This window comes from Malaclemys terrapin, chromosome 19, assembly GCF_027887155.1.
Source record: "Malaclemys terrapin pileata isolate rMalTer1 chromosome 19, rMalTer1.hap1, whole genome shotgun sequence".
Classification (NCBI taxonomy): Eukaryota; Metazoa; Chordata; order Testudines; family Emydidae; genus Malaclemys; species Malaclemys terrapin.
The window spans coordinates 19,612,327-19,638,804 of NC_071523.1; the positions used below are offsets into that span (position 1 = coordinate 19,612,327).

Here is a 26,478-nt window from a genome sequence, read left to right on the forward strand (position 1 = left end):
GTCCACTTGAATCAGGGTAACAGCAACAGTGATATGTACATGTGCATTTCAAACCTCCGTTCCAGCTCAGAATATGAATGTAGAGGATTCTACACTTTAGGATAGTGCCGGGTTGATAGATTGATTGTAGCCACACTAGCAGAAGCTATCAAAATGTTTATTGACATTTATACAAATTAAATAACTTCTATACACTATTTACAAACATACCATTTTAGAAAATATTTTGACAGAAGTTCAAAATAAGGTTTAACTCTTTGAACCCTTAAACTTCATAAAATCCAGACTGCTAGTTTCCATAATTTTAGTTGCAAAATCAAAGAGCTCTTTCTAAATTGCTTTGTCGAACACACTTCATTCAAGTAACTATCACAGTACTTCACCCAAGGGAGTCTTCTTACACTCCCCCAAACATAAGATTTGCTATTACTACAAAATCTCTTCCTATTGAACAATGAGGCCCTGCCCATTCTTATCTGTTCCATATAGATATAGCAGCACTTTTTCCACAAAGATCTATTTGCAAAGTAGGCTTTTCTAGCCTTGGGGGCAGAGGGAGGGGTTCCTTTATCTACTCTTATTTTACCTCTTCTCTTTCCAAGTAGCACATGCAAAAGTTATCCTTAGTCAAAAGTGCCATAGAGTCCCCACTAGAGTGCCAGCAAAGCGAGAGGACCTGGAAGTCACCTGCAGATACAAATTAAAGAAATAAGTAGTAAGAAAGCAAGAGTTAAAATAATTCTGTTCCAGAAATCTTTTCTTAGTTGGAGTAGCTTAGTAATTTCATCAGTAAGAGATAAGAGGCTTGAGTGAACAGAATTTTGTACTGTACATACCATTGTAGTTGAGCTTAACCATATTATTTTAATGCAAGTAAATATCACAAAATTTATCACTGTTGCAAAGATCTGCAACCAGACACTGCAGGTAGTAGTACTTCCATGGAAGAAAATGTTAAGCCAAGAAGCATGCAAAAGGTTATATTTACTATAATACTGAACTTGCAAGCAGAAAAGATATTTGTAAAGCAATTACCCAGCTAATATTACAGTCCGCTGAAAGATCTTACTGTGTACCTGCATATTGGAATAGAGGAAAGGATAGACAGGAACCTTAACTCTACCTTTTTGGAGTAGATTTAAGATTCAGATTTCATGTTATTTTGTGGTGCTTTTGGAATTTTAATGTTTAAAGTACCCAAAAATATAGTAGGCACTATACAGTTCTTATTTTGGCATATCAGACAGCTACAGCGTCCATATAAAATTAATTGATATGAAAGCAAAACCTTAATGTGTTTCTATTTACATGTCAAATTACCATGCTAGGGCAATAACTGAATTACCTTAGATGTAAGCTTTGTGCCATTCTTCCCTACATTCAAGAGATTATGAGAATGTGACTAAGTACCCAAAATGTTTGATCACTTCAAGCAGTCAAAACATCACTAACAGTACAATAATTTATTTATATTAATTAAACAAACTACTGATTCTGACTTGCAGCAGTAGTTTTAGGCGGCCTTACCTTCCATTGGTACCTGCACTGACACACACCCGGCTGGGGACCACAGGTACACTTTGCTATTCCCAGTGCATATGGCAAGTCGAGGTTGACGTGGATCCCACTGGAACAACTGAACAGCATACAACTGCTCCAAGACTACAAACAGTTTCAGCTTTTGAACATCCCAGATCCAGATGGCATTAGGAATGTTATCTGTTAGAAACGGCCAGGGAAATGGTTAGAATAGTGTAAGGAACACAACACTATATGCAATGTCTTTGCAATCTCTCACATTAAATGAGCTTCACTACCAACAGCCTATCTAAACTACTGCTTGCAGCACTGGTGCAGAAAAGTCTGGGCAACTAGCACTGATGATTCATAACCTTACAAGACACTTAACTCATTATCCCTTTAAGAAATGGTGAAAGGTGACATCACTCGGAATGTGTACAGAGGGCTTGGAGTGTTAAGTACAGTACAGCAGTACTCTGGCAGTTCGCCTTCCTTGGGGAAATTGCCACTACGACAAAAAGAGTAATTCAATCTATAGAATTTCCCTTCACTGGCTTTTCTAAAACTACATAGAGATGCCATTATTGGTGGGTTTTATCATGTGAACATTTCTCCTCTAGGAACATTTCCTCCCACCCTTCCACCAGTTTCATAAGATTTTTTTTTCCCTTTGATAACACCTTAGCACCAGAGAATGCTATATCCTGATATACAGAGCTCCAGATCTACAAGGGAAAAGGTTACATAAAGTCCAGACCTCCCACAGTTCTTGCTAATGCAAAATTAATGACTAATATTTTGAAAAATTCTGAAAATGATTTTGTGCAGGGAGGGGAGAAGAGATGGCTTTTGGCCAAGATTATGTATACAGGATAGTGAGTGAAGGGAGATAATTTAGCACATGTTATTTAAAGTCAAGGCTATGAGTTCATGCAGCAAATAATAGCTGGTCCCACAGCTTAGTGGTTTATGCTAAAGGTTGAAGTCCCTCTGTGTACAGTGCTAGCCTCAATCCCAACTGGGGCCTCTAGCTGCAGCCAGAATACAAACAAGTAAATTACTTAATTGTGAACTGTTTATTTCTAGCAGAAACAACAAAATCTAGACAATACCAAAAGGGTTTCTCCTTTAAAATATAGCCCACTAGGTACTAACCATTTTTCGTTGCCAGGAAACAGTTATCTGGACTAAATGCCAGCATTCCAATTCCTATTCTGGGATTTGCCCGATCAGCAACCGGTTTGATATACTGTAAAGAAACTGGTACCTGGGAAATGTCATCTGAAATTTGAAATAAAAGCACTTTAATAAGCAAGTCCATATGGACTTGGCCGTAATATTTCTAACTTAAAACAGTTATCTCTGTAATGATAGGAAAATAGTAATATACTGCAGATCTTTACAAACTGTCTCAACATACCTGTCAGATAGTATTTCTCCTTTCTATAGAAGGAAAAACAGGTACACAAGCGTCTGAGACAAAGCTATGAATACAATCAAGATCTCCTAACTTTGACTCATGTTTTATAACATCTCACATATTAACACCCATGTAAGGCAAGGGAATAATGAAGTTGAACTAGTTAATGACTGTTCAGCACTATAATAGTATATATTGATATTTGACACTCAAATATCGGTAGTATTAAAGAGATCAGGGACTGTTGTCTGAAAAAGTAAAGGTGTGGAATTTTTTAATAATTCTAATTTAAGTTCAGAACTTGTTAGAGAAAAGTAATGTACCCTTCCTTATGTAGCCACCCGTTTCTCCACCTGACCATACAAAAAGGCAGGGTTTCTATCCTCAATACAGGCAGCTAGAGAGGCTTTAGGTTGCCATATCTTCTGAATTGTTTTTTTTTAAGTGTGGAAATTCCCATTGATTGAAGCCTCCTAGAATAAGATGACTATCTACTCTGCATTATCTGCAGCAGTTAATATAATTCTAGACAAGAAATATCACTGTTGCAGAGACTTAAACCAGCCAAAAATCACCCTGTTCTGAGGCACATTTTGCACAAATAAAACATTAGGAAGGGGTGGGGGTTGTCTATCACGTCTACCCACACTCACCCCCAAAGTTTGCCATGCCTCTCCTGGAGCCCTTCATTGCCCTTAAGTTAAGATCTTCATCCTTAGCCCCCGTTCTGCAACCACCATCCTTTCTAGCTGAGGAAAACACATCCTTTGAGGTCTTGCATTTAACTGAATGGGCTTCCCCTTAGCAACCTAAGTTTTGCCCCTGCCTTCAGAGGCAAAGTGTGATATAATGTTGCTTTACAAGGCTTAAATATTTTACACCACAGATATTCTAAAGTGGTTCATTTTAGTTTGCTTACATTTACTCTGTGTGCTGAAGAGAGCGCTGGCTTGTGCTCTGGCTGGAGGGAAGGCAAGGCTCTCTGTTTCAACTCTTGGGGATTTCTCCATTTCCTTATATACAATCTGCACAGAAGGAGAAGACAGTTTCACAAAAGGGCCTAGCAAGATTTGAACCTAGTGTGTTGAGTCCTCCACATCCCGTGCTGAAAATGAGCATTAAGGCACATTCATTTTAAATTTACAGTGTTTCTCAATGCTCCTTGCTATTGTACACTGGGAGCAGGCAGATTTGGGCATGGAAATAGTGAATTTTGAGACCTGATGGTGTCCATATTTGAAAATTGGGCCCACAATCAGAAAAAGCAATTGTGTACTACAGAAATGGACAGTGTATGGAACTTTAAATAATCCAATTGTTGTCATTGGAGAGTCTATGTAAAATGAGTCAAACAGAATGCACCTTCCTAACCCTTACCAACTGAAAGTGACTTTGGGAATAACTGCAATCTTTAGTACAGCAGGACAGTTTTTTTTCCTGATAACACATGCAATATTTCATTCCATGCCATTGTAAACCACTGCAAACAAGCAATGTTAATGTGATAATACTAAAGGAAACAGTGATGAAATGCTAACAATGTGACTAAATTGGAGCTCCCAATCTAACTATCAGCAGGAGTTCTCGTCTTTCCAATGGAAAGGGAAAGAACTATTTCATTTGTTTATCATTCTACCTCTCAAGTAGAGATTTTTATTCTTAATTCTGAATTTGAAGGATAGCTAATACATTTGGGTGCTGCAACAACCAGATTTATATCTAGAATGCTTGAGTCACGTTGACCAGAAGAGAAAATAAAGAGCAATAATGAAGACAGCTACCACAGAACCAGAACTGTTTTCTAGCAAGGAGACATTTTACTTAAGCATATTCTGCCTGTCAGACTCCTTGATAAGCAACAATGATAAATTAAAAAAAAAAATCTAAATCTAAGTCTGCACACCACAAACACTGATCCTTAATAAAACATATTATGTCAGACCTGTTCTGTCCCCTCTGTTGGACATGTAATATTACAACCAATGGAGATTCTACCTCAAAAAGGGTGAGGACAGAGAGCCTGTGATTTTGAAGTAGAATATGCAGTTATCTCCCTGCTGAGAACTGTAAAAACTGTGGCCACAGACTTCACATGTGCAAGGATAAAAAACCAGATTGTGACAAACATTTACAGAAAATGCTCATTAAGTGAGCTGGATTTGCCTATACAAATGAGATTAGGTGTGATCATAAAACACTTCAAATCAAATCCAACACTATTCACATACTGCAAATTGTATAGTGCCAATATACACAAAATTCTCATTCATGTTCAGCTTCTGAGCACGTGGGTACACCACCACATGCAAACCCAGTCTGTAAACACAGCCACCACCTCTATCCGAAGATATTAGTACTTAGCAATAATTATCCATGACTCCCTTACATAGAGAAAAGTGGGATGGAGGGGAAAAGAAAAGAGAATTCACTGAAAAAGTCAACTAAAAATGATTAATCTATTTTCCTTACTTCAACATTTTCATTCAATTTCCTTAGCAGCATTTGCAGATCAGCAGGAAAGCAGGACTTCAGTCAAAGTAAAAAAGCTTTTGCCAAAGATATCAAACAAACTGCTGCTAATGATCCAATGGGTCCCCATTCTATACTTACTATCTTTGGGTTAGCGATGGTTGCAGGGTGTTCAAACTCTGTAATCTTCTTCCAAGTCACATGGTTCAGGATACGCACCTATTTCAAGGAAAGTGTAGTAAGAGGGGATTGCTATGACAACATTTTGCAACTGACCTGAATGGGTTTAAATTCCTTTTTTACCTTTTCATCATAGCTACCAATCGCCAAGAACTGACTGCTGGGGCTCCAGGCAACTGATTTAATACCCAGTGACCATTCATATGCACTATATGTGGACAGCAGACGGCCATCAAGGGAGTACAGCAAGATTTTATACTGTAACACAAATTGATTTGATTTAAAGACTAGTGACACTGTTAAAAACTAATAGAGACTAAGTGACTCCTTTTTCAAACCATCCCCATCTCAAATGCACAGATGTTCAAAATGGAGTTTCCCTTTTCTATATCTTATAAACTAATTCTGCAATTAGTTATTTGCATAGTTGCTAGAATCTTCTGCAATTTTTAAAACCAAGTTGGTAAATTAATTTTTTTTTTAAAAGATACTTAAATTATGGGAAAATATAAGTAGGATAATTTGGTAACAATAACTTTATATGGAGATTTAAGCAACAGTTTTTGACACCCATCACCAATACCCACGTACAATATTACAAATTGTTTCTTAAAGCCCCTGGTTTTGGGGGTTTTTTTTGTTTTTAAATAAAGGGACTGCATTCTATGTAGCAGCCAGAAAAGTCGACTTAATATCTTCAGGAGCCCTTAATTAAATGTTCAAGATCTTCAGAAATAATCTGTATTTTCTCATACCTCCAGACAGGTATCCCACACTGCCAACACACAGCCATTAGGAGCCCATTCAATCCCAGATAGGTCTTGAGTTTCAGTGTCAAAATGCTTCCCAAAAGCAGAGAAAACAAAACAACGAATCAGTTTTAAAAACTGTACTTAAAATGTATGGGTGCACCTGACTTTAAAAGTAAAATCCTAAATTAGTATATTAACTTTTTTTTTTTAAAATGTGTAAAGGTAACACATCCTTTTATATGTCTGACTGTATAAAATAGAAACATTTCCTTTCCTTTTATTATAATACACTACATTCACCGCTTCCTTATTTTCTCCTACCAAACTATACAAAATCAAGATCTTTTGAAACAAAGTGCACTTTCTAATAAAAAGACCACATTCTCTTATGTTGTAACTTGTTGTTCAGATCATCATTTTGGCAAAAGCAAGGTCTGATCATGGTGCTTCTGCAATGTATTTTACTGTCAATATGATTACTCAGATTTAAGCCAGAACATTTGAATGCTTCTCACAATAAAAAAAAAAAAAAAAAAAATGTAGTGCCTTATCATTACTGTATGTGGCATCTGAAGCAGAATTTTTCTGCCTTCCCACGCACCTGCAGGCCAATGAAGGAGACATCAGAAGAAATGCCAAGTCTAACATGGAGCATTAGAGTTGTTTAATAATTTAGTTATACTCTACACTATGCAGAGTACACTTTATATCTGTGCAACAGCAGTGGAAGGCAAGGACATATCTTACCCTCAGCAGTTGCCAGTCACTGCATACAAAGAGGCTAATGAAGTCTTTGCAGTCACGCCTCTCTGCTAACGCCATATAGCGACCATCCTTCGTGAAGGCTATTCCTGCCAGAGAGATTAGAAAATACAGTCCGGACCAGTAATACATATACTTGTGAAACTGGCCCTATTAAAGCACCAAAGCTGAAAACAATTATGAGCCAGATCAGCTGGAAGAAAGAATTTATTCAGAAAAATGTGAATGATGATTGGAAATCATTTTTGAATACCTATTAGATGCCCAAAAAGCGTGTTAGGCACTTCACTGAGACTCAAGCAAACAAAATCCTTGTCCCGCAGAGTCTATAATCTAAAAAACCGAACAGATGGAGTTCCCACCCTTCTCTGAAGAGGATATACTGTACATAGGCCATTCTTACCCCCTTCCTCCGTTTTGACCTTCATGGTAATACAACAAGTTTCAGTCTCAGATCTCCCTTACCAAGCTTGGTTGTACCCAGTATTTTCCCTAAAGAATTTCCTCTGTTCCCACCTTAGTTCCCTTTGCTTCTGTGAGAGGGATATTTCAGCCTCTCTTCCATCCTGCCTTCAGGTAACAAAATACACCTGCTACTGACTCAGCAGTAAATACTCTGAATCTTCCTACGTGGTTCAAGCACCTGACATTAAGATGACTCTGAGGAGCCTTGAGTCTCTGTGCAGGATCCTAGAATCGGTCACCCTGTTACATACATGTATATGAGGACTGAATACAGTTGCGTAACAAAAAGATGAGCAATTGAGAGGGGATACTTATACTCCCTATTTTTTGTTCTGGGTTTGTGTCACAATCCAGTCTCTAACTACACTAGCTACAGAAAATACTAGATTACTGATTTCTAGCAGACTTGGCAATGGTTTTGTTCAGTATCTTTTCTTTTTCACTGGTGTTTGGAAGTTGGACAGGTGCATAAACTAAATGTAATATTTACTTCTCATTCCTAGTAAGACTACGATGACTGCAGATTAGCTCCCAGGGTTCACACAAACAGTAATGGTAGTGCACTGGTACTGAGCTCACTAAGACCTCGTCTATATTTGTGGGGACATGTAGGGTACACGTAGCTACACATCCCAGCGTAAGGCAGGCTGTGTCCACACCTCTCTCTCGGGGAGCTGCTGGAGCCTTTCCCCTCTGCCTCCTCCCTACTAGAGCCTTTCAAATGAGTTGGAGAAAGCTCTGGCAGCTGGACATTAATTGCTAAAAAACAGCAGTGTAGATGTGGAAGGCACTGCTTGGGCACGTAGAGAGACATGTAGATATATACCCTAGGGTTCAGGTGTGTAGCTCACTCTACTTGCCTACGCTGGGTCTCCCTGTCTACAGTGCTATTTATACCCATGCTAGCTGGGCGTGCAGCGTCTGTATGTGCGGACGTACCTTAAATAAGATGTGCGTGTCCCTCCAGGCTGATCTACAAGCATCAGTGGGAAGGTATTTGAATACACCCTGACCATAAACATATGCTTGATCATCATATGTAAATTCCATTTTCCTTTATTGCCATATTAAGAATACTCTTCCTATATTAGGTCTGATATACTCACCGTGCTGACAAGCTTTGGGATACTTGATATAAGACACAGATTTTGTACACAAGGACCAGACAGTTATCCGTAGCTGTTGGAAAGAGAAAGAGACAGGGAAGTATTTGTTTATCTTTGCAGATTTAAAAAAAAAGTGTACAGAGAATCTAATTCAACACTAAACTTTTTGTACTGGGAGGGTCTCACATTAAAACAGACTGGAACATGGAACCAGAAACTTTTCTTAAAACTGTTCCACTTAAATCTTAGTGTCTCTGTGTTAGATTGCACTTGAGGTTTTATTAAAAAAACCCTTTTCCTAACAAATGTATAACCCTTCTGTAATGCCCTTCACATATTAGATATTGTAATTGATCAAGTTAAAAACAGCTTCAAACTTAACAGATATACAGCTATCCTGTTTTATTTAGTTCTGTAAATTGTTTTCAGGTGGAGTTTATATAGAAGTCATTATAAAATAATCAAGTTGTGTTGTACTGTAGTATACAGAATTATCCAGGACACATGGAGATTGGCACTCCTGTTTGCCCAAAGGCTGGAGATTCCAACAAAACAACATACCCAGCCCTCTTCCAGACATATATCTAATATGCCATTTTACAGATAGCCCAGGGTTCTGTTGCCAGAGTTCTGGACCAGGTTGGGTACTATGTCTCCTTTTAAAACAAAACTAAAAAGCTTCAAGGTAGAGTGCTTAATAAGAGATCAGGTTATTAAAAATGCAAGTGAACTTGGGAGCTACAACAAGCTAGATCCCCAGTACTACACTTTGGAAGTATGGCCCAGATTCCCAAAGGTATTTTAAGATCCTTGCTTCTGCTGAAATCGACCCTTTGAGGATCCAGACCAGTGTAACTAACCTTAATGTGCAAGCCTCTATACAAAACTGAACATACATATGTGTGCTGTAACATTTAGGCACAATGAGAGGAGTTAGTCAACTACAGATTAGCTTTATCCTTTCATTTCCTTATTTCTGTGGGTTTAACTAAGGAAGTTTGTGAGCTTTGATTGCTAGGAATGTTAGGTTCCCGCAAACAAAACCCCATCCCTACTTTTCAGTCAATGATATTTATTCCAATTTAGTAATGGAAGCACATAGCAATACAATGTTGATGAGATGTATAAAAGAAGCAGGAAGTTAATAGGGCCAACAATACTTTATTAAAATTTACATTAAGAATTATTAAATGCTGATAGTAGTGTAAGAGCTAGCATCATGACTGCCAGCATGTATTAGGAAATCATTTTTGTACAGATTTGTGCGATTTCTAAACCATCTCAGGAATCTGGAAGAATGTGAAATACATAGGCTGGCAAGAGGTGAGAAATTCTTCTTGTATTTAGGTCCTTAGTGAATGATATGAGAATAGGAAACAGCAATGTCAACTTAAAAGTGACATGCTGCATCTCTTGGGATGAGATTACTAATTACTGACTCTTCACTGTATTTTTCAGTTTCAAAAAAATCAAGACCTGCGCTAACCAATTTTCATTTTAATTTCCCCTTTCTCAACCACACAAACAGCAAAGTGACATGTTATGCAATTATTGGAAGGACTTGATTTTCAAAAGAATCAATATGAACCATTTACATAGTGTTTGGGGTATTTGTGGAGACTCATGCACCTGAAGAATTTGGGAACCATAGAAAGAGCAGTCAGCTGCAAAACAGGCCTCTCCACCACAGGCCAAGGTCACAGCCTGTATTATAGAAGCTCTGCATTACCATCTGCAGATTATTCAATTAAAAACAAATACTTACTCTACCATAGCAACGGCAGCAACACCAGACACGTGTCTTCATCAGTGTCTCATGTGAACCTTTGCATTTATATTTGGAGAGAGGAATGTTTTCCAATATAATTTTTTTCTAGCTTTTTCAATATTTTGTTATAACAAGGGGATACTACAAGAAAGTGACAGGTACAGTACAGTGGGACACCAAGAAATCTTTTCTGAAACTATTGCAGCACCACCAAATCTTACGAACAATAGCAAAGTAGGCCTAGTACAGTGTTTAACCACATCACTCTATGTATTGATTTTAACCCTTCCACCGAGCAAAGGGGAAAAAATAAAACCTAGAATATTTATGGCTATATCTACAGTTACATTGGTTGATCTATAACAATTCTGAAGATAGAGGAAGTCTCTCCCTTTGAGGCATAAACCAACCACTGCCAGACGGGGGGGAACTTCCACCATGGTTAGTTTACTTTACAGTTGTCCATGATAGGAATTCTTGCAACTTCCTCTGAAGCAACTGGTACTGAACACCATTGGAGATGGGATTCCAAGCTGAATGGACCACTAGTCTGATCAGCTGTGGCATTTATGTTCCTACAGCAATTTTTATAGACTTCTCTCATTTTACTAGAATGCATTTTCTTGCCACCAAGTAAGATCCTGGCTGCACTTGATCACCTGGTTGTGGGCACTCTCACACCCAATACCTGGAGCAAACTGTAAAGTCTAGTGCTGCTCCCATGTCCTAACTGAAATACTTAAATTCCACTTCAAAGAATCCTGCTAAATGTCACCTCTACAGAGAAGCATCAGGAGAGGCCCAAGGCAAAAGGACTAACACTTTATTTTTTTAATACACCAGCTTCTACATAGAGCATCACAAGAATAAATTTAAAAAGAGCAAGGAAGCTTGTAAAGAGATTTAAAGACATCGCTTAGAAGTTGAATCAGGGTTTCTAGATAGCAGGAAAGAAAAAACCAATTGGGCCCCCAAGCCTCTTTCATGTCAAGCAAAAAGAAAGAAAAAAGTGCAGGAGGGAGCAGAGGACATGTGTTTAACTGCTCCTATCACTCCTATTTAGGGTCTTATGAACTAAGAATCAATGATCCAGGGCCATTCCTAGGGAGGTGCGGGGCCTGGGGCGGAAGTGACATTGCTAATGGGACCAACCGTGTCGGGAGTGGGTAGGGGAGGCGGTGCCTCCCCAAACAGCCAGGTGTGGCCCTGCCCACACTCCACCACCCCTCTCCCCCCAGGGCCTCGCTTTGGCAGCGCTGCTGGGCTCCAGGGGGCTAGAGCCACGTTGCTCTCCCTCCCGGCACTCCAGGGCTGGGGGCAGCTGCAGCGGTGCCGCCGTGCACTCTCCCTCCCAGCACTCCGGGGTGCATGCTCTCCCTTGGGTGGAAGGGGTGGGGCTGGGAGTAGCCTCCCCCAGCCAGCAGGTTCACCCGACGCCCATGCGGCGCCGGCCAATCACACTGACCTGCAGGGCTCCCCCAAAGCACGTGGCCTGGAACATCCCCTAGACAGCTCTGCAAGGGCCTATAGTGCTAGCTTTAAGAGTATGTAATATATTAATTCAACAAAAATCCACTAGACCAGCAGTTCTCAAACTGTGGGTCGGGATCCCAAAGTGGGTCCCAACCACATAGTAATAAGGTCACCAGGGCTGGCTTAGACTTGCTGGGGCCCAGGACCAAAGCTGCAGTCCGAGGGCTTTAGCCCTGGGCGTTGAGACTCAAATTACAGGCCCCTGCCTGGGACAGAAGTCCTTGGGCTTCAGCTTTAGCCCCCACTTCCCCAGTCTTGGGCTGGCTCAGGCTTTGGTCCCCCATCCTGGGGTCATGTAGTAATTTTTATTGTCCAAACGGGATTGCGGGTGCAATGAAGTTTGAGAATCCCTGCACTAGGCTGACCTTTGATAATCAAGTTTTATATCACCGCAACTGTTGACTTCCGGACACACAAAAATACACCATTAGGCTGTTCTTGATACAAGATTTACTTTAAAAATACCAACACCATGCCTACTCACATTCTTCTACAGCAACTGCAACAGTGACATCCTGCTTACTCCTATTAATTGCACAGTTAACTGTACTTGCCTGTTTCTCCCTTAATCCAATCCACACACACACGCCTTGAATGTTAAGTTCTGGGTTATAGTCAAGCATCCAAGTTTATTGTTGGAACACTGACTTGGCCTCCTGACCAAGTACCTACTGGCTATGGAAGTGTCATTCAGTTTAAGACCAGCAGGGGCCACCAGATCTAGTCTGACCTCCTGTATGTCTCAGGTGACCAACACCAACCCACAGCTGCACACTAAACCCAACAACTGAAATTAGACCAAAGCATTACAGCCCACAGGAGACTCAGGAGGAGTATGTGCCACAGGAAGAGAATAGGCAGAACAGAGAGTGCCAGTGTCCAAATCCCCAGCATGATGCCCTCCTGCCCTGCCCCTGCATAAACAGTCTTGGCCCTCCAGTATTGGGCAAATCCCTGCTGCTTGAGTCAACCCAAGGGTGAACTCCACGAGGAGAGGGGGGGAGAAAGCAAGCCTCCCCACAGGCTGTAGAGGCACTCTAACTTCTTTGTTTCAGCCTCCACTCCATGAGGGAAATGAGGTGGTAGAGGAGCCACCTGCCCTCTCTCTGCTCTGCCCTTTACAGCAGTGCAGAATGAACCCCACATCGGTGCCCAACAGCCTGTCTTCTCATACAGCAGGACCACACTAGTTCCACTGCACAGGAAGGGATGGACTGCACCTCTAGCTAACTTTGCTCAGACACCAGATGAGAATACTCAGTTTGGAATAAATAAGCAAATTATGTATACAATATATTATTCTAACCAAGAACTTTATTGGCTTTTGTGCTGTTTGGTAGCTTCTAAGCTTAAATACACGTATATGAAAGCACAAAACTCACCAAAGGTATATCCAGATACAGTATGGTTACAGACAGGAAAAGTGATTAAAATAAAAAACTATTACATTTTTAATCAGAGCGTTCTGAAAACACCTATGAAGCATATATAGCCCAAAAAAGGGGACCATTTTTGCAGTCAATATTTTCTCAAAGACATTTACTGTTCACTATTGCAGAGAAACCTAGACAAGAGATCATAATCTTTATTATGCAATTCCAATCTTAAAACAGCTCCAAAATATCTGCGACTGTACCAGGTACAATTCTTTTTTATCCCCCCTCATTCTGTCAGTCCCTGGAGAAGCCATTTATGACAAATTTCACTGTAAAGTTCCATTAAATATGTGTTTTATTACAATAGCATGTGCTCACATGGACACTCAGAGCATGTTTTAATATTACTGCACATATTTCTACATGTATCTTAACTGTATGTTACTTCATTTATAATGAATAAATAAAATGGTCATTATGATATTGAGGGTTTGACAGGTTCAGATTGCACACCCAGTACGTTACACGAGTCACAAGTCTGTAACTAACTGTTACAAAGAGATATTTCTTTTAGAGAAGAAATACCAGACTAAATGAAGGTCTTATAGTGGGCACACAGGCTTCTTGAGTAGGCAAAGCACATATCTTCAGTCTCTTAATGCACCTTTGGAGTACAGGTACACATAAAAACCCATAGGCTCTCCTGTCCAGCTCAGATATGTCACTTGAGGACCAGCTATGGTCTAGTACAATAAGCATATAATTGGGAGTCACGAGAACTGAGATTCATTGATACCTTAAACAAGTCACAGACCAACATTTTCAAACGTTGGTGCCTAACATCAGGCACTTGAAAAATTAGGCCACTTAAAGTGCCTAAACTCTGGTACCCAAGTTTGAAGATATTGCTCTTACTCTCTGCAACTCAATTATCCCATCTGTTAGGAAGATTGTTTTCCAAACTTTGAGAAGTACTTTGAAATCTATGGATGAAATGCAGAGTATAATTATACAGTGTACATTTCATGGTCAACTTGCAACTAGTCCCATTGACAAGAGAGCCTTCATATCCCCAATGGTAACAGCCACATTTATCCACATACTTGCCCTAAACCTCTATGCAAACTAGCACAAGAAAGATTGTCTCTGCTATCAATGAAACAAAGAAGGGAGGGAAGAGAGTAGAGTATAGTGCTCACAGCATGTGAAAACAGGTAAAGCAGCCATTTAAAATTTAACAAGAGTTTTCTGTGAAAAAAAAGAATTTCTGCTGCAGGGAAAAACTGATTTGATCAGCTGCAAGCATTTCTTTACTGACCATCCCAAGACATCCTCTCTTTAGTGTAGATGACTGGACTAAGTGAAATGTCAAACTCAGATCCTAATGGTAATGGTGTCCAGGAAGTTTTCAGCTGTTGTTTTGCAGTGGAAAAACAAACCAAAAGCAGCAGCATTTTTAAAATAGCCTAAAAACAGCTGAGAATAACAAAGTATTTAGATGGTAACGTGATAAACAGTCTCCAGTGCTGGGGTAGAGATTTCATCTCAACTTTGACAGCTTTAGGCAGGTGTAAGACTGGCGATTTTCACTAGACAAAAAACACAATTTTAAACAAACTTGCATCTCAAGTGACTGTCAACTTTTGTCCCAGACTTGACTGGGTCACAAGGCCTCCTTACATAGCTGTGTCTGTCAGCACAGGATTTCAGAGGATTATTCAGGGCACATTCCTTGACAGAAAGTATTTTTCAACCAATACAGCCATTTACAATTACTAAGGATTAGCTCTAATATGCACAGAAAGCACACTTTTTAAAACTGTGGCTGTAATTTACAATAGGTTCATTGGTGTTTTAACTCCCTGACTGAGCTAAAAAACGCAGAAATATGCAGTTCATAAAATATGATTCCTAATGAAATATTGGATGAATTGACGTTACTGATTGTTGTTTTGTACTTTAGTAAACATGGGAGTCACAATGAAAAAGTGGAAACCTAAAGCCTCCATCTCCTATCAATCAGGGGAGTGAATTATCTACAATAATTTATAGGGGAGAAATGAACTTATCAAATTGGCATAAATTGCAGGATGGGTGGGATGTGACAATATCCTATAGTCACACACGAACAATCTGCATTATATAGCTAATTACAAACGTCTACTTTCCCCCTCCTTACATTCTAGCGGAGTTCTCTTCAAGATACATAGACTCCCACATTGTGAAACATGCAGACAGACGAACTAATGATTCCCAACATTGTTAGCTTTTTTGACTGCTTGACCACTTCACATTGAACAGATTTTTCAGAGAACTATCCATAATGACTTCAAGATCTTTCTTGAGTGGTGACAGCTAATTAGGACTCCATCATTTTATATGTGTAGTTGGAATTATTTCCCAATGTGCATTACTTTGCATTTATCAACATTGAATTTCATCTGCCATTTTGTTACCCAGTCACCCAGTTTTGTGAGCTCCTTTTGTAGCTCTTCGCAGTCTGCTTTTGACTTAACTATCTTGAATAGTTTTGTATCCTCTGCAAATTTTTGCACCTCACTGTTTACCCCCTTTTCCAGATCATTTACGAATACGTTGAACAGTACTGGTCCCAGTACAGACCCCTGGGAGACACCACTATTTACCTCTCTCCATTCTGAGAACCAACCCTTAATTCCTACCCCTTGTTTCCTATCTTTTAACCTGTTACTGATCCACGAGAGGACTTTCCCTCTTATCCCATGACAGCTTACTTTGCTTAAGAGCCTTTGGTGAGGGATCTTGTCAAAGGCATTCTGAAAATCTAAGTACACTATATCCACTGGCTCCCCGTTGTCCACATGCTTATTGAACCCCTCAAAGAATTCTAGTAGATTGGTGAGGTTTCCCTTTACAAAAACCATGTTGACTCTTCCCCAATAAATCGTGTTCATCTAGGTGTCTGATAATTCTGTTCTTTACTATAGTTTCAACCAATTTGCCTTGTACTGAAGTTAGACTTACCAGCCTATAATTGCTGGGATCGCCTCTGGAGCATTTTAAAAAAATTGCTGTCACAGTAGCTATCCTCCAGTCATCTGGTACAGAAGCTGATTTAAATGATAGGTTACGTACCACAGTTAGTAGTTCTGCAATTTCATATTTGAGTTCCTTCAGAACTCTTGGGTGAATACTATCTGGTCCATGTAACTTATTACTGTTTTAATTTATCAATTTGTTTCAAACCCTCCTCTAATGACACGTCAATCTGGACAGTTTCTCAGATTTGTCACCCAAAAAGAATGGCTCAGGTTGGGGAATCTCCCTCACATCCTCAGTCATGAAGACAGACACAAAGAATTCATTTAGTTTCTCCGCTATTGCCTCATCTTCCTAGAGTGCTCCTTTAGCATCTCAATCGCCAGGGGCCTCACTGATTGTTTAGCAGGCTTCCTGCTTCTGATGTACTTAATTTTTTTACTGTTACTTTTTGAGTCTTTGGCTAGCTGTTCTTCAAATTCTTTCTTGGCCTTCCCAATTATATTTTTACACTTCATTTGCCAGAGTATATGCTCCTTTCTATTTTCCTCAATAGGATTTAACTTCCACTCTCTAAAGGATGCCTTTTTACCTCTAACTACTTCTTTTACTTTGTTGTTTAGCCACGGTGGCACTTTTTTGGTTCTCTTACTATGTTTTTTAATTTGGGTTATACATTTAAGTTGAGCCTCTATTATGATATCTTTAAAAAGTTTCCATGAAAACTTGCAGGGATTTCATGTTTGGCGCTGTACCTTTTAATTTCTGTTTAACTAACCTCCTCATTTTTGTGTAGTTCCCCTTTCTCAAATTAAATGCTACCGTGGTGGGCTGTTTTGGCGTCCCCACCCCCTCCCTCCTCCTAGGGATGTTAAATGACTGCTTCTTGGAGCAGCTAGTCCTGGAGTCCACAAGAAGAGAGGCAATTCAGGATTTAGTTTTAAGTGGAGCGCAGGATCTCGACCAAGAGGTGAATATAGTTGAACTGCTTGGTAATAGTGACCATAACATAATAAAATTTAAGGTGTCAAGAAACCTTATCTCTGCATCTTGTCCTGAGGTGACCTGTACCCAGTAAATATAGGGATAGTTGACATCCCCCATTATTACGGAGTTTATTTTTAATTGACTCTCTAATCTCCCTGAGCATTTCACTGTCACTATCAGCATCCTGGTCAGGTGGTCGGCAAGATTTTTAACTTCATTTGATTCTACGCCTTCTTCCACATATAGTGCCACTCCCCCCATCAGTACAACTTATTCTGTACTTTTTTGATTATCCTCAGTCCACCAAGTTTCTCTGATGTCAGTTATATCAATATCCTCATTTAATACACGGCACTCAAGTTCACCCATCTTCATATTTAGACATTTAGTATTCGTATTTAAGCACTTAAAAAAAAAACTGTCTGCCTGCCATTATGTGATGTAATTGTATGGGACTCTTTCATTAAATTAAATATTACTATTTGTTATCCCTAATATAGCTGGTTCTTTACAAATGGTACATAAAATGATCTCTCTTGTTAACACATTCCTTATTTATTAAAAATAGTACTCAATGTTTTCTAATCCTAATTATCTTACTTTTTCACACCATTCAAAAACTGAAAACAGTGCTTATAGTTTATTGCTTAAAACCAAGAGCCTATAATTTTATTTAAATATTTGCTATCAACTGCTACTTTTAGATGTTTGATGGAGAGGGTCTCTTTTATTTTTGCGATCTGTAATGAGTTATAGTGGCTGATGCTGGATTCAATGGACCAAATTCAACGTTCAAAAAGTTGCTGACCACTGATTATTGATTAAATCTCTTCGAAAATATTAAAGTGTGGGCTAACTACAATTAAAGATTAGGCAGCAAAACAAGGAGAAGACCCACAAAAGAAAATATTTAGTTTTTAAGAGTATGTAAGTTAAGGATTTGTGCTGAGCTTAGTTTAAACTCAATATATCATAACTACCAATACAAATGACAATGCTGGGCAGTATTCAGCAAAAAATAAAATAAGGAAAAGTACAGCACTTTTCTATACTTTATTTCCAGCAAGACCGTGTCACTGAGTTGAACTATGTACCACTCTGCATGTTTCGATTGCATCATTCATGTGAGTGTTAGAATCTCCGTCACTGGAGATTTTTAAGAGCAGGTTAGACAAATACCTGTCAGGGATGGTCTAGATAATACTTAGTCCTGCCTTCAGTGCAGGGGTCTGGACTAGATGACCTCTCGAGGTCCCTTCCAGTCCTACAATTCCATCTACCTGTAGCATTTTGTATTCCTGGATATTATGCCATAATGTTTGGAGATATAGGATTGTCATTTGCAATAAAACAAGTTTAAACTGAAACGTTTTCAGATTTGCATTGATCTTAGATACATACAACATAATGCTGTCTCTCTCAAAAGGTATCCACTACTGAGTTTGCACACCATGAGCGGTGAATGGACTTTGAAGTATTCATGGAAAAGTTTTCCATTTATTTTAAGTTAAATGTTGGTTTCCTGTATGCAAATCAGATCAGAAAAAAAAAAATCAGTGTTATGAACTATACTTTGTTTCAGAGTAGCAGCCGTGTTAGTCTGTATCCGCAAAAAGAACAGGAGTACTTGTGGCACCTTAGAGACTAACAAATTTAACTTGTGTCAGACAGCATATATGCATCTGAAGAAGTGGGCTGTAGTCCACGAAAACTTATGCTCTAATAAATTTGTTAGTCTAAGGTGCCACAAGTACTCCTGTTCTTTATACTTTGTTTATAATTCATATACCATACAAAGCACCCACTATGAAAATAATGCATATGCAGTTTAGTTATAGAAAGTTATAACTAGTACAGGTAGCTAGAAACAAACTATCAACCACTTTTTTTTTTTTTTTTTAAACACACACACACACACACATATTGTAGTGAGAGTATAAAAAGATATTAGTTAACCCATTTTGGAGCTTACATATTGACCTGAAGAATTACAAGTCTGAGTCATAATTAGTTGGTGCTATATGAAAATGTCAAGCTACCAAATCTGAGCAGTATGAGTTAAAACAGAACCTTTAAAGCCGTCAAATGATCCCTGAACTTGATAATGTACATAATACGATGATATTAAGTATCATGACAGTTCCTGTCTCAAACACTGTCTGTCCAGTAGAGACTATGGATATACTGTACTAGAGAGTAAACACAACACAGACACCGGCATAACCCAAGCAGCTGTCTGACACAAGTTAATTTAGCAACCTGTTTACAGCTGGAGAGAAAACCTATCCCAGCACAGATGCCAACTTGGCAAAGGCTTAAATGAAATCCTGTAGGGTCAAACTGAGTTCTGATAGGTCGTAAAAAAAAAATACTCACTAGTCCACCCCCGCATGCACGTGCCATTATGAGCCTACTTGTAGCATGCAGCAGCAGGAGCCGCCCACAGTTTTGGTTCTCAAAATACAACAATCCTGCCTGTTAGACATATGTCTGTCTTTAGTTTGAACAACTGGACTCATTTTTATCCCCACCAAGGACAATCAAAACTGGGAATCTCTTTCCTGGATTCATCACCATGGTCACCACAGTCCCCTGGAAAAAGAAAGGAAGTGCTGATGTAGAGTCAGAAAACTGTTCTCTCCCTACACCTGACACCAAATGAGTTTCCCATGTGAAACTCAGTTAAAAATCCCAGTGTGTGGGTCATGAAATATTTTCTGGTTGTATTCAATTTCACTCTCACACTCACTTAGAAATGTTAGCATTCAAGGCTTGCATTAACTCTCTACAGTCCACACACAGAACAAAATCTTCCTCTCATTCACAGCAAAGATACCAACTCTGATATTCTGCTCTCCCTGCTGGCACAGGCTTCTCCCATTGATAATAGGAATTTCACACATGTAAAAAGAGCAGGCTATAGGAATCAAGGTCCACTGTGTAGAATGAAGAAGTGAATTTTCCTCTCAAGTCATTTCCTCACCTTTACCTCTAAAACGATGCTCAGATCCAGCCAGGTGAAATCTCCATAAGCATTAAAGAATTCTGCAGCACACAGATACTATTAATTTGTTGAATTAAAAAGTGAATTTAGTGCTGATGAAAGTTGCTGGTGTGACAGCCCTGGTATATCAAGTCCTATGAATATTCACAGAGAATAGATACAGTGGCAAGGCAAATTTACTGTATTTAGTTCTTAGCTTCTTTTCACTATTACCGTTACTGCTCTGAGCCCTGATCAAATCAGATCGTTCTGAAAACACGTATGAAACCCCTCCGACTGTTTTCAATGAGCTTTGAACCAGGCTCATACTGGCCAAACTCCCAGTGTCATATCTTGGCTAGGATTCCAGACTAAGGCCCTTATTCTGCAAGCACTAATACATGTTTAATTTCAGTCCTGCAAGAAGTTCCACTGAAATCAATAAGATTAATCACATGAGTAAAGTTAGGCATATGTGGAACTTTCTGCAGGTCAGGTTCTAAGTCTCCGAAATAATTTATCTAAACAGCATTGCCTTATTTTTATTTAAAAGGGCACTCTTACTTAAAAAGTATGCTATAAACCTATATTACTCAGATCACATTAAATTACTTGAACTACATTTTTAAAAAATTCTGCTTATGTATTACTTTTCATGCTTATGCTTACTTTTTGCATCCCTCAGCTTGGATGATGAAAATCAGTTAGATTACTATCACTTTCAGACTCTTAATGCCTTAGGGGAGGAAATCTGTTTAAAAATAACTGTTCCTGTTAGAGTTTTAGAAACATTTCTGTTCATAGATTTTGGAAAAGTTTGTACATGTATGTTTGTTTTTTGCCCAAATTTGAATTTTGGGTCACATTTGCCAGTTCTGAATCATCTTTTTTTAAATGCATAATTTCATTTTGAAAGACACAAGTGTTCAGTAGTCCACCTTTTCATCAAAAAATTAGAAAGCAAACTTAAAAGAACAAGCAGTAATTAAATCAGAATTGATCTAAAATGAGAAAAAATGTGCATATACATTGATTAATAGAACACTACAGCTTTAAGAGCTCTGGGCTATTTTAGAAGCTGTGTACAGACAGTAATATGATACTCTACAGAACAATCATGACTTCACGCTTACGTAAAACTCGGTTGTATTGAGAATATGACGACCATCCGGACTCCAGCACGAAGCCACCAATCCTGCTGACCCCTCATCAATCTTGCAGTGCCAGTCTGGCTGCTCCAAGGACCAGACCTAGGTCAGAGAGACTAGTCAGTGCAGCAAACTGAATAGCACATCAAAACCTCCTCTCCTCACAGAGCCGCGCTACAGCTAAGAAAGAAAATTCCATCAACACATACCAAGGGGTCAGGAAACCTTTGAAAGCCTTTGGCCATGAAGGACTGGCGCTGGATCCCATTACAAAAGTAAGCCGCACATCTCTGTGCATTAACACAAGTCATAAAGCATATTTTCTTCTGTCATGTTTTCTGAATACCCATCCTTTTTAAAGTTTTTGCTCCCTTTAATAAGAGTCTGCATGTATTCATTTCCTTCTGAAATAATAGATGTATGAGATCCTTGGTAGCAGCTTTTGTTTTTAAACATTTGCTCCAAGTGTTTTTATTCTGATGTTATTTGTCTTCAAACTAACAAATAACCTTTAATCAAGGTTTTGACAAACAGCAGCAACCTCCGCTTTCTTCAAACCATGTGTTATTGATCAGAGTGTCAGTTACTTTGGCAAAGACACTCACTTAGTGCTTGACATTAGAAGTTCTCAATTTAGCAGTTAGTAAATTCTAGACAGAAACAATACGCCATGCTGTATCTGTACTTACCTGAACAATCCCTCGTTTATACATGGCACATAATATAAAGAGAGAGTCCGACGACCATTCTATGTACTGGATCTGATCCAGACAAGTGTACAGCTGAAGGATCTGGAGGTTGTTCACATCTCGAACTATCAAACGGTACTGCACACACGAAGCCTGAATGCAAACAAAAATAAACTGCTTAACTGACGCACCCATATCAGAGTTATTAACTGAGACTTAAGAGTGCCAGGGCTTGTGCTGCATCATTCGCACTCTACCACACTGATCTAGAGTTTAGATGTTTTGGATGCACCAGAGTTTATACTTTTGGATTTGTAGGTTTGTATGAGCTACACAATCACTTGCAAAAGAAGGCAAAAAGAGATTAATCCAAAGCAAGTGTTACATTAAAACCATCTATTTTTTAAGAGTTTACAAAACTCACCTATGTCTTCGAGGCTGAAGGATGGAAATGTTTGGGTTTCAGGCCAATTTTTTATTCTAAAAAGGTACTAAATTTGTTTTACATTTAAAGTACAAAAACATTTTCAAACATTTATATCACAAAAACTGTTTTTGTTTTTTTAAGCTGATACAAGCAACTTGAATCTAGTCCATTTCAAAAATGAATTAAAGTAGCTTCAAATATTGCACATGTCCCTGACTCTTCCCCAGCCAATTTTTGTGGCTTTTGAGTCAATTTTATTATTTTAAAATGTTTATTTTCTTTCTTTCTTTCTCTCTCTCTCTCTCTCTCCTTTTGCTACGCCCTTAAAAACAAAGGAAACTGACTATACAGAAAGCATCATCAAATGCATAAAGTAAACAAAGAGAAAAAGGGGTGGGTTATTATAATGACACTAGTCATAAAAGTTAAGCAGCTGCTTAAGTATTTTCAGGACTAAGGCCTATATAAGTAAGGGAAAATATCGATTTGCTTTTATATACTATTCAATTGCATCTTCTTTTCAAAACTATTTTTCCTTCCATTTCATGTTTTCCTTTTAATGAAAAATTGGCTAAGGCCTTATTCTGGAGTAAGTGAACAACAAGCAAGTGAAGTAACACACATGTAAGCAATTGCACAACTGACAGCTCATAGCAGGATCAGTGCCTCAAGATTTTAAAAAGTGTCTTGTTCAAACAATACAGACATTGGGTCTAAACTTTGCAATTTTTTGTGTTTTGACTCATAACTTTAAAATTGACTGAACCATTGCATTAGAACCAGTGCATTAGAAATATTTGCAATTTATAGCTCACTGGCAACAAGCCTGACCCTGAAAATTCAATTTCTGGGCTGAGATCTTGTCTGACAGTCAGTCAGTTCAAAGTGAAGTTTTATGCAATGAAGAAACTAATGTACAGTAACTGCAAGTAATGAAGAAACTGATCACCAGTAGGTGTCACTACAATACTTAATACCAAGTGACCTTCTCCGTTGGATCATATGAACTGGAACCACAAACTCCCTAAACATTAAATCTCACCAAATGAGGGTCAATCCATCCTCATCATCATATCCATTCATTATACTCCACACCCAAACACAATCACTCTATGAACTTCATACCCTCATATCTCAATGTCTGTACTTTGACCCACCAACCTTTTACCCCCAATCGGGGATATTGCAGATTATGTATTCCTCATGCCACCTGATCTTAAACCAAACTTTGCACCCTCGATAATCTGTATGTTATTCCCTGATAACCAGAAACTTCTATGCTCAAACTCTGTTCACAATTTTTTTTAACATCTTAATAAAATTTTAAAATCTGTATGACATTATCTTTAGTCATTAAAGTGAAAGAAGTTAAAATTTAGAGGTTATATATTGTAACTTGACTGTTCACACTAAATTATTTTGCTAAAACTATTTTTTTTTTTTAATTACTCATGCTTTTTTTATCACCTGCAGTATAGAAAACAGCTCACAAAGTACGAGGATTTGATTGCAAAAGACTAAGTGATCTGCTATTTGTCTCTCCCTCAAGTTCACTATTATGGTAGCACCCAGAGGCCCCAACTGAGATAGGGATCCTGTTATGCTAGGCAACGTACAGCAGTCCCTACATACCAAAGAGCTTACAATCTATCTAGACAAGGCAGAAAGGGCAGGAGAGGAAACACAGGCAGAGAGGTGAAGTGACTTGCCCAATGTCACCCAGCAAATCAGTGGCAGAGCTGGGAACAGACACAGGCCTCCTGACTCGGTGCAGTGCCGTAGCTGCAGAACTTACAGCTAATTCTTACACAAAGCAAAACAAGGGAGTGTGTCATCCCGTCCCCAATAATTATTGCCTCTCAAAACAAAAGTCAGTTTCTTCAAAAAGCACCAAGGCCAATAAATACAGATGTTTCTATATATATATATTTTAAACAGCTGCTATTACTCACAATGAAAAAAAATATTGTAAAGTATGTGAAGGATCATTTTTCATTAACTAAATCCACACAGTATAAATGGCTATAATCATACTCTCCCGCACCCCCATCCATTTTTGTTGTTGTTGGTTTGTTTGTATGTAATGAAATATCTAGAGTTGAGGAACATTAAAACAACAGTTTAATCTTAATGACTAATTTTCTATACAATACTTTGATTACATATTTAAAATGTTATCAAAGTTAGTTGCATGTCTGTTGTTGTTGTTCTGTTATATACACTGGGTATAGGAACGGATGATAAATGCAAGTTTTACTAACTATTGAAATACTTTTATTAGGAAACTAAAAAAGTTGGTAAAGCCTTATAATAAATAAGTGGTTATCGGGAATATAAAATTTCCCAGGAAGATTAAATTGAGTTTTTGCTAGTAAAATCTTGAATGTTGTGATCAATATTAACATTGCTTTTGAATTTATTTAATGAGTCTCAACAATTATACTAATTATGTGTTATTTCCATATGTAATTTTCACAAAAATTTTTTATATCAAAAATGTATCACTGGTTAGGAACATCACTACAAGATCATTATCTTCAAAATAAAAGTGTGTTCATTAAAATAAAATGTTATATTTTAAAAGACATTTACTATTTGATATAACAATTACATCTGACATTGCAAGACCCCTGTTGACTGTTTTCTGCCCAGATGAGACACACTCTAGACACCAGTCATTCTCGTATCAGAGGGGTAGCCATGTTAGTCTGGATCTGTAAAAAGCAACAGAGAGTCCTGTGGCACCTTTAAGACTAACCGATGTATTGGAGCATAAGCTTTCATGGGTGCATCTGACGAAGTGGGCATTCACCCACGAAAGCTTATGCTCCAATACATCGGTTAGTCTTAAAGGTGCCACAGGACTCTGTTGCTTTTTACAGTCATTCTCGGTTTCACCTGTACTTTGTTTTAGATTAATGTTTAGAAAGAGTCACATATTTGCAGTGAATACCTTTTGGCTAGAGGTTAACTACCCTCCTACATCTACAAATCTTCTCTCACTTCAGTTATCCATTTCCTGCCAATTCAACTGGTTCTCCCTGAGGCTCTAAGGCAGTGGTTCTCAAACTTTTGTACTGGTGACCCCTTTCACCTAGCAAGCCCCCCAGGGCAACTCCCTTATGAATTGAAAACACTTGTTATATATTTAACACCATTATAAATGCTGGAGGCAAGGGGGGTTTGGGGTGGAGGCGGACAGCTCGCAGCCCCCCCTGTAATAACCTCCCGACCCCCAGTTTGAGACCCCGGATAACGGGGGAGGTTCCTTGGGTGGCTGGGACACGCGGAGTGCCGGTTTCCTGGCACTGCAGCCCCCGGAACACAAGGCACTGCCCGAAACCCACCCCCCAGCTGCCCGAGCATTAGAAGCGCTGGGGGCAGCCTGCCCTGGGTGCTGGTTCGGGGGCGCTCTGGGGGAGCCAGGCCCCGCAAAAGCCAGACCAGCCCCTGCAGAGCCCGGGCTGCACCAGCCCCCGCCCGACTGCGGGTCTCGGGCCCGTCGCAGAGCCGGGCCGGGCCGGGCCGGGCCACTCACCAGGTACCGCCCGTCGGGCGAGAACTTGCACAGCAGGCTGGAGAGCTTGAACACCTCCGAGAAATTCATGGCGGGCCCCGAGAGCAGCCGCCGGGAGCTCCCGGCCCGGGCCCCCGGGGAGGCGGTTCCAGTGCCCGGGGCAGCGGCCAGCCGGTGTCACCCCAGGCCCCAGCGCGGCCTGCCCCGTTCCCCCGGCAACGCGGCCTCCCCCAGAACCGCCGCCGGGGGCCCGAGCCAGGCCGCGACCCTGGGGGTGGAGCGGGGGGGGTGAACCCACAGCCCGATTCAAACCCGCCCGCTCCCCGCCGGATCTAACCGCCTTCCCGGGCCGGAAGC

The 26,478-nt window shown here is 39.5% G+C and overlaps 1 protein-coding gene across 1 annotated transcript; it reads right to left on the reverse strand.

Moving 5' to 3' along the window:
* Positions 1 to 143: 143 nt before the first annotated feature.
* On the reverse strand, positions 144 to 26,478 carry WRAP73 (WD repeat containing, antisense to TP73). Its single transcript, XM_054008845.1, has 12 exons — positions 26,143 to 26,478; positions 22,178 to 22,330; positions 21,474 to 21,590; positions 8,676 to 8,748; positions 7,090 to 7,193; positions 6,346 to 6,432; positions 5,714 to 5,848; positions 5,552 to 5,629; positions 3,861 to 3,966; positions 2,677 to 2,802; positions 1,528 to 1,719; positions 144 to 687 (listed from the first exon to the last, which is right to left on the reverse strand). Exons 1-12 carry the CDS (start codon positions 26,209 to 26,211, stop codon positions 578 to 580), a joined length of 1,350 nt encoding a protein of 449 aa, XP_053864820.1. The 5' UTR covers positions 26,212 to 26,478; the 3' UTR covers positions 144 to 577.